At 35.1% G+C, this 9,297-nt stretch overlaps 2 protein-coding genes across 2 annotated transcripts; both read left to right on the top strand.

The window, feature by feature from the left end:
• The first annotated feature begins 1,062 nt into the window (after positions 1–1,062).
• On the top strand, positions 1,063–4,493 carry LOC113849669 (eukaryotic translation initiation factor 2 subunit alpha homolog). The gene is made up of 7 exons (XM_027479733.1): positions 1,063–1,556; positions 2,505–2,561; positions 2,635–2,721; positions 2,804–2,950; positions 3,108–3,212; positions 3,848–3,946; positions 4,068–4,493. Exons 1-7 carry the CDS (start codon positions 1,182–1,184, stop codon positions 4,221–4,223), a joined length of 1,026 nt encoding a protein of 341 aa, XP_027335534.1. The 5' UTR covers positions 1,063–1,181; the 3' UTR covers positions 4,224–4,493.
• A 1,325-nt stretch (positions 4,494–5,818) lies between these two features.
• Positions 5,819–9,232, top strand: LOC113851291 (probable methyltransferase PMT23). The gene is made up of 8 exons (XM_027481756.1): positions 5,819–6,283; positions 6,537–6,686; positions 6,800–7,070; positions 7,162–7,272; positions 7,510–7,681; positions 7,991–8,245; positions 8,693–8,887; positions 9,043–9,232. The coding sequence occupies exons 1-8, from the start codon at positions 5,819–5,821 to the stop codon at positions 9,230–9,232; spliced, it is 1,809 nt and encodes a 602-aa protein (XP_027337557.1).
• Positions 9,233–9,297: the final 65 nt, after the last annotated feature.

Below are 9,297 nucleotides of genomic sequence, written 5' to 3'. Positions count from 1 at the left end.
TTTTATAGTCTTTAATAAGTTTTAATTAATAATTAAGAATGTATTAGAATCTCTGTCGAAAACACTAAAAATAATTCAAGGAATGAGGTGGAGAAATAATCTTCCAGCAACCGTTAAAAGTGGCTGATTATTTGTAGTTATTCTTAGCAAGAACCTTCAATCATTTATCAATGTCCGAGCAAGAATTGTAGGAAGTCTGAGTTATTAGGCCATGATCATAATGTGCCATCCTAAGGCACCTCATTTTATCCAATTCCTGACATCATTCCATACGACATATCTAGTGTGAACAGTAAATTGAAGAACAGCATAAGTCTCCTCTAAACAAGTCAACTAAAAATATTATAATTCTAAAAAAAAAAACTTTAACATGATTTTCTCAATAACAAAATAAAGCTTTTATTGAAGAGCCATAAAACAAAAAACTTGCAAGGACATTCTATATCTTTTTTAAATTGACAATTGTGATACTCTAATATTTTAAAATTTAAAAAATATTTATAAATTTTTATAATGAACTATTAACTTTAATTATCTATTATAAATGTTTAATATAATATTAACGATGATAATTATTTTACGTATGAAAAAAAAAATAGAATATTCTCTTAATTTTTATGACATAATAAAATTTTGATGATTTTTATGGTACCTTATAAATTAAGAGATATGTGAAATAATTATTACTTTTAATTTTGTATTAAATATGTATAATAATAGAGGTTAATTATATACTTAGAAAAGACATGTCTTTTAATTTTTAAAATATTAAAGAAATTATTATTAATTTAAAGACAGTATAATTCAAAATATTTACAAAATACTATACCAATCACCTAAAGTTATTGGAATGCTCTTAAACTTCTCAGCATTTACGACTTTACGTGGACTACAGAAACGATGACGTTTGAACCATTTTTTCCTCATTTGGTCTACAAACAATCGGGCTGAAATTAATTGGGCTACTTGGATTCGCTTTTAGGCTTAGATTCTGACAAACTAATTAAAAGCCCAATAACGTAGAATGTATTTATCTCTTCTTCTCTCTCGGCGAATCTTTCTTTTCCGCTAATCGCCACTCTCACAGAACAAAACCCTCACTCACCGCTTTCAGAGAAGAAAGGGGTGCGTGCGTTAGCGTGAGTGAGAAAGAGGGAGAGAGACGCACAAAGCTCGTAACGATGGCTCCGAACCTGGAATGCAGGATGTATGAAGCGAAGTACCCGGAGGTGGACATGGCGGTGATGATACAGGTGAAGAACATAGCCGACATGGGAGCGTACGTGTCGTTGCTTGAGTACAACAACATCGAGGGCATGATCTTGTTCTCCGAGCTGTCACGTCGCCGGATTCGGAGCGTGAGCAGTCTCATCAAGGTTGGTCGAATCGAACCTGTTATGGTGCTTCGTGTTGACAAGGAAAAGGGTTACATCGATCTGAGCAAGCGCAGGGTCTCCGAAGAGGACATTCAGGCCTGTGAGGAAAGGTACAACAAGAGTAAACTCGTTCACTCTATCATGCGCCACGTCGCCGAGACCTTGAGTATCGATTTAGAGGTACCGATTGTACTAAACCCCCAATGTTTCGAGTGTTGATTCGTGTTTCCACTGAAAGTGGATTTTTCTAGGAAGAGAGATTGATTGGAGGTGTTTGAATGTTTCTTAGATGAAATAGAATGCGTGCCTTAGTTAGATAAGAATCAATTGAAGCATGTAGTCTTTTTCTGGGTTTCGTTGATACTGTTGACAGACTGTGGAGTTTGGTTGTAAAACCTCTAAGATCACCTACCAGGCATTTGTTTTAAAGTGATTGTTTCTAATGCTTGCTAAATGGATTCAATTGTGAATGATAATTTTGTAATTATTATGCTTTTAAGAGTTTTTGCTATAGCCTATGGTGGACAAGGAGCACCTATATGTGTGTGTGTGGGTGATGGGGTTTAGAATCAACAAGAAGCTTTTTCAAAAACTTTCCATCTCCCCCCTCCCCCCGTTTAGATCATGAAGAATATCTTAATTATCTCAGCTGAAGATGTTTCATACTCATAATTGTTGAGGGCTTAGAGGAAAGGGAATTGGGTTGAGCTACTTTAAAATTATAACTGACCACTGTTTTACTTTCTTGCCTTTATTGCTATTTTTTTATTTTACTATTATATTTCTTTATCATCTCCTTTATGATGTTTTATCTTCTAAACATGTTTTCCCATTAGTTATGTTAAGAGAAAAGGGTTCCAGAGAGAAATCCTTATTTCTGTAGAGAAGTCTTCTTTATAATAGGGACGAATAGTATAAATGAGTGTGCAATACAATTGATGCCTATATGTTTACAGAACATTAATTATAGTAACTAATATCTAAACAAGTTTTTTCATTGTATCTTTCAGCACGTAGTCAATTACTCGTTTTCTGTATCATATCATTTGTATTATTAAATATTTTCCTTTTCCTGGTGCCACTATTTCAGTTTTATATATTGAACTAAATTCAATTGGCTCTGTGCAGGACCTCTATATTCACATTGGATGGCCTTTATACCGCAAGTATGGTCATGCTTTTGAGGTAAGCATCCTTTTTATTCTTTGATGGTTCTCTGACTTGTATTTATTTACTGAATAAAATTTGTTTCATGCAGGCTTTCAAAATTATTGTTAATGATCCTGATTCTGTTTTGAATACTCTCACCCGTGAAGTCAAGGAAGTAGGCCCTGATGGGCAAGAGGTAAACATTGTAATCGGAGAAATATTTATAACATCTCATAAATCTTTTTGATGACTTAACATATTTGTTATTGTCCCCATAGGTAACTAAGGTGGTACCAGCTGTTTCAGAAGAAGTGAAAGATTCTCTTGTAAAGAATATTAGAAGACGAATGACACCCCAACCCTTGAAAATTAGGGCAGATATTGAAATGAAATGTTTTCAATTTGATGGAGTTCTTCACATTAAGGTCTTAATTGTTTTTGTTCCTCCCCATTTTTATTTTGGATAAAAATGCCCTCTTTTCTTCTAAGCATTTACTTTGTTACACCGATGTGTTAGTTATTAACTGCCTACAGCTTATATTCCATAGTGTTCTCAGGTTTTACAATCACTTGATTATGCAGGAGGCTATGCGTAAAGCTGAAGCTGCTGGGAATGATGATTGCCCCGTCAAAATTAAACTTGTTGCTCCACCACTTTATGTTCTTACTACTCAGACTCTTGATAAGGTTAGTGCATTCTTCACATAAATTTTGATATGGTGATTGGCTTTGACCTGAATTGAGTTTCTGCTTTGAAGATTTTGTTTCAATTTTTATAATTTTTGGACATGAATTGTCGATATTTTAGGTTGTGTTTGATTGTTTAGCTAGGTTAGCGGTTTTTTTTTCTAATTATGATTGCCGTATAATCTATTCATCTGGTGACAACCTAAGAAGTATTTGCCTACAATTTGCTGCTGTAAAATTATATTGCTCTGTTGTGGATTTGCTTTTAAAGGTGGTGAAATATAAGTAAATAATAAAATAAAACTCAAGGGATTATCTGTTTCAAAAAAATTTTTAGAAGTGTGTGTTGAAAATGTTGTGATTTATTGTGAAAATGTTACTTTTTCTGTTATAATCAATTCATAGTTATATCTTTTGTGTGGGGAACTTTATTGATACTTAACTTTGAGATAGTAAAAAAAACCCATGGATTAGTAAAAACAAAACCTGAGCATGTGAATAGTACAACTGTTGGACGCCATTACATATATGGTGTCCAGTATCTCTACAGTTGGCAGTTATAGATTTGAATTAAAGGGTCCAGTTGATAACCTTGCTAATGAAAGTAATTTGTGTATTTTTCAACGGTATGACAGGAGCAAGGAATATTGGTTCTCAACAATGCCATTACTTGCTGCAATGAAGCAATAGAACAACACAAGGGCAAACTTGTAGTAAAGGAGGCACCTAGAGCCGTGAGTGTCAACTTCCTCCATATTTGTTTCCTTGATCCTCTATATTTGTCTGTCCTTTTACAAACTTGTAGAATACTAGTACTTTCTCTTTTGAGAGGTTTAACACTGCATTGTGATTCAGGTGAGTGAACGTGATGATAAACTGCTGGCTGAGCACATGGCTAAGCTACGCCAAGATAATGAGGAGGTTAGTGGAGATGAAGACAGTGAGGAGGAAGAAGATACTGGAATGGGCGAGGTTGATGTGGAGAACAATGGTTCTGGGATAACGGAGTGACAAAAAACTTGTGGGTATAGCAACGCATAGATAGCAGAAAACGGCTTTACTAATTTTGTCTTTGTTTTATTCTTTTCAAACTGTTTTTAAATGCAGTTGTATAATACAAAACTTAAATTACTGTATGTTGAGATGTCCTGTAACTTGCGAAGCGATTTTGGAGTTTCTTGAAGAGCGTGTTCTACCCAAACTAAGGAGTTTACAATTAATTTAAAAACGCTACCATCGCTCTCTCTTCCAATGTTATTTACGTGGTTGGCTATTGATTACTAGATATTAGTTGAACGTAAATTCTCTTATACTAACACGCAATTATCCATTCTTAATCATAATATCAAAGAAAGTTGCATTTGTTTGTGAATAGGGGCTTGAACTATCCTCAATCCTTTTGTCCTTCCTGTGTTACATTACAACTGCGTTAGCTAGCTTTGATCCCCTCATCGTGGATGTACGCAATTATATCGAAGCTATATTTTTCTGTGGAGGTAGCGAATAAACTTGGAAAATACTAAATGAGATTAGATGCAAGTACTAAGGAATCAATGGAATTGAACTGTGCTGGGCTTTTTTATGGAACCCTTGATCAGACCTCTAAAACCTTGATAATGGCTCACTTGTATAAAACCAGACTATTTCTTTAATGTGCGAAGTAGTGAGAGATATTGGATTCGGGAACATTATCTAGCTCGGTGCAACCCTCAAGTGTTCGTGCGGGACAAATTTCAGTCTGTCTTCATGGTTCTTTCTCATTATGGCAAGGTTCTAGTGAATTAATAGTTTTTTTTTTAAAGTCACATCTTTTATATTTTAATCTTTTATAATAAAATTGAATTATTAATATTATATTTTTTCAATTTTCCATAAATTCTCATTTGATGTCTGATTTATATGCACATGTACAAATACACTCACACATACAAACGTATATACAAACGTATATATGTATTATGCATGTGTAGGTTTAGGATCAACATTTTTCATGCATTTGCGTTTGCTAAATAAGATATGTTAATTTGTTGGTCTTTCTCCAAAGTCATTTGATTCAAGTTAGGATTAAAACTTTATTAAAGGATTGTTAAGTATTTTGTCACTTGGATAACAGGTGTTTGTTAATCATGTGTTTTCTTTGCTTTATCGAAGTTATATATTTGTATATTTACACAAGCTATATAATGAGTTAAATTTAATTAGGATAAAACGATTTGAAAAAATAAATGGGGATATGCCAACCCGTAATGATAATGAAAATTTTCATGACGGTGAATCAAAAGTTTGTGTGAAGCATTATTATTATATATAAAGTAAATGCCGACAAAATGACAGAATAGCTAAGTGGAAGTTGTCAAATGTGATGTGTTAAGCGGGGAATTGCCATAGGTCAGGATCTTGGAGTCTTGAGTCTTCTGCCTCTGCCAACTGAGATTGACACAACATATCAGTTCTGTTCAAGATTTAGATCACACCATTTCAGTTCCTTCATGACAAGACAAACCCATCAATTGAAAGACAACCTTTGATCCACACGTGTGTCTCTTTCTTTCACTCTCTCCTTTTTATTACACAATTTAAATTTGGCAGTATCTGCTATATCAAGAATGGCAATTTCAGTTGAAAGCCTCTTCAAAGAGAAAAAATACCCTTTCATTTTTACCTTCTTGGTCTTGCTCATTTTTGTCACCATCCTCCTCCTCACCAACAACGCCACCACCACCTTCGATCCAATTTCCTTCTACCCTGATGATGTCAAAGTCAAGCAACAACCACCCCACAACCCTGCCCCTTCACTGCCCCGAAACCTGACCAAGATCACAGTTTCCAAGGATCAAGGAATAATGCCTTTTGTTAATGTTTCTATGAATATGGATTGGAGGCTTTGTAGGGGTGCTGTGGCGGTAGATAATATACCATGTTTGGATAATCTTAAGGTCATTAAGGCACTGAGAACAAGGAGGCACATGGAGCATAGGGAAAGGCATTGTCCTGATCCTACTCCCCGCTGTTTGGTGCCCCTTCCCAAAGGGTATAAAGTCCCCGTTCCGTGGCCTAAGAGCAGGGACATGGTGAGATTGATACTTAACTTTGGTAAGAAAATTTCTGGTTTTTAATGTTTGCTTGGTTGATTGCATGTGATTTTTTTGGTGGTGTGGTGAAAATGCATGATGCCTTTGATTATATGTGGCGGTATGTAAGGAAAGGCTGTTTCAAAATTCAATCTATTGATATTAGCCAAAGATAATATAGTAGCCTTAATTGGATATGCTTTGTGGCTCCACTTTGCCCTTTTAGTAATGTGTTTCTGGTTGTGGCTTTCAGATTTGGTATGATAATGTTCCTCATCCAAAGCTTGTTGAATACAAGAAGGAGCAACACTGGGTTGTGAAGTCGGGAGAATATCTTGTCTTTCCAGGAGGTGGTACTCAATTCAAAGAAGGAGTTAACCATTACATTGAGTTCATACAGAAGGTATATTGTGTCATGTGGCTTCGAAGGACTTAACCAATAACCATGATTTTGATGATGTTCTTGAATGATTACTACGTTCTGTAGTTTTATGAATGTTTTTTAATTTATGCTAGACACTACCAGCAATCCAATGGGGAAAGAATATCAGGGTTGTTCTTGATGTTGGTTGTGGAGTCGCTAGCTTTGGTGGCTATCTTCTGGACAATAATGTCATTACCATGTCATTTGCACCAAAGGATGAGCATGAAGCTCAGATACAGTTTGCTTTGGAACGTGGAATTCCTGCTACTCTTTCTGTCATTGGAACCCAGAAGTTGACATTTCCTGACAATGGGTTTGATTTGATCCATTGCGCAAGATGCAGAGTGCATTGGGATGCAGATGGTACTTGTTGTCCTCTGAGTTTTCACTTACAAGTTCTTTTTGTGTTTTCTTTAACTAAAGTGTTTGTTCACAACTATGATCGTGACTTTAGGTGGGAAACCGTTATTTGAGCTCAATAGGATTCTTAGACCTGGTGGTTTCTTTGCATGGTCTGCAACACCAGTTTATCGTGATGATGATAGAGATCGGAAAGTATGGAATGGTTTGTTCCTCACTCCCCATGCATATGCCTCTGTTTGTCATTTTGAAAAGATTGTCTGACACCCTTTGAAGTGTATATACACCCTATTGATTCTAGCTAGGGTCCTATCAGCACTTATGTCTAAGAAAAAAAATAAAATTATTTTTATCTAACATGGGGGATTATGATTCCTTGAAGAATGTTAGAAGGCATGCAAATTCTTCTAATGATGTATGTTCTGGTCCTTGTTTTCTGCAGCAATGGTGACTGTAACAAAAGCAATGTGCTGGACTGTTGTGGCCAAGACTCTTGATTCATCTGGAATTGGGCTTGTTATATACCAGAAGCCTACCTCATCTTCCTGTTATCTGGAACGCAAAGAGAATACTCCTCCTTTGTGTGAAAATAACCATAGGAAAAATATCTCATGGTACATGTAATATATTTCTTTTGACATTTATATTTGCACCAAATTTTATTCCTCTGCAATGCCAACATAAAAAGAAAGTAATTTAGTAAAATTTTTGCTACTGTTTGTGTTGATGTTTTAGCTTTTTGACGTGTATATACAATATGTGATGGACTGAACATTTATACATCAATTTTTAACATATATTGTTCAAAAGGAGATCATAGAAAATGGTCATGAACCATTACTAGCAATACTAAACATATTATTACCGTTTGCGTTAGTTTAATTTCAACCTTTGCTTAATTTTCTTTGCATAATGATGGTTAGGTATGCCAAACTCAGTGGTTGCCTAACTCCTCTTCCAGTTGATGGTGAGGGTAACCTGCAGAACTGGCCCATGCCTTGGCCCCAGAGGCTCACCAGTATACCTCCAAGCTTATCCATGGAATCACATGCCAGAGACATGTTCCTCGAGGACAGCAAACACTGGTCCAATTTAGTTTCAGACATTTATAGAGATGGTCTTTATATAAACTGGTCAAGTGTTCGAAATGTAATGGACATGAATGCCGGTTATGCAGGGTAAAGTATAATTAATTAGAATTTAGCCTTTTTATTGTTCTTCCATTTGAATTCCTAGTAGAATATGGTTCTCATTTTGAAATTCTTGAAAATCCATATGCTTGTGCTCTCTTGCATACCCATTATACCTAGCAACACATTCTTCAATACACTTTTCGTTGGTCAGTGGGAATCTTTTGTTACAATTGATATCGATTATTTAAGAATCGAAGTCAATTTGTTTTATCTATTTAAAAATTCAAAGTAATTTTAAAAAATATTAATTTATGTGTCAAATGCTTTGAGTTTTAAGAAAACTGATTAATGTTTTGAAGAGTGAGTTCATAGCGTTTCTTTTATATTTATAGCCTTATTATGCCACTCTTCTTGACATTACTTGTCATTACGTCAACTCAAATTTGCTGATTACTTGTTTTTAACTGATACTAAGCACTTTTTTTATTTCAGATTTGCTGCAGCCCTCATTGAGCTCCCTGTCTGGGTGATGAATGTGGTACCAATTGATATGCCAGATACTCTTACTACTATATTTGACAGAGGGTTAATAGGAATGTATCATGATTGGTGTGAGTCCTTGAATACCTATCCTCGCACTTATGATCTTGTTCATTCTAGCTTCCTCTTCAAAAATCTAGATCAAAGGTATGCTTATAGAGGAAATTATAGCCTATAACTGATATTATGAGTCCTGTCCTTTCTCTTATTTATCTTTTAGAACAACATTAGTTTTGCTCTACCATATTTAGAACAAAAAGTGTCAAGTTATGATTCTCACGTTTTGGTATAATCTTTGTCAGATGTGACGTTGTAGATGTGGTTGTGGAGATAGATCGCATATTGAGACCAGATGGGTATCTCGTGGTTCAGGATTCTATGGAAATAATTAACAAGCTTGGTCCAATCTTGAGTTCACTTCATTGGTCTGTAACATTGTATCAACATCAGTTTCTTGTTGGTAGGAAGAGTTTCTGGCGTCCAAGGCCATAGAAACTGAATGATGAATGGGTTGCTTATCATATTATTTTATTCTAATACAGATAAAATCAAAAAAT

The sequence above is a fragment of the Abrus precatorius genome, unplaced genomic scaffold (assembly GCF_003935025.1).
Source record: "Abrus precatorius isolate BTA unplaced genomic scaffold, Abrus_2018 Scaffold9, whole genome shotgun sequence".
In the NCBI taxonomy this organism is placed as follows: Eukaryota; Viridiplantae; Streptophyta; class Magnoliopsida; order Fabales; family Fabaceae; genus Abrus; species Abrus precatorius.
Note: the sequence above shows the minus strand (reverse complement) of the source record. Positions and strands in the feature narration are given on the sequence as shown.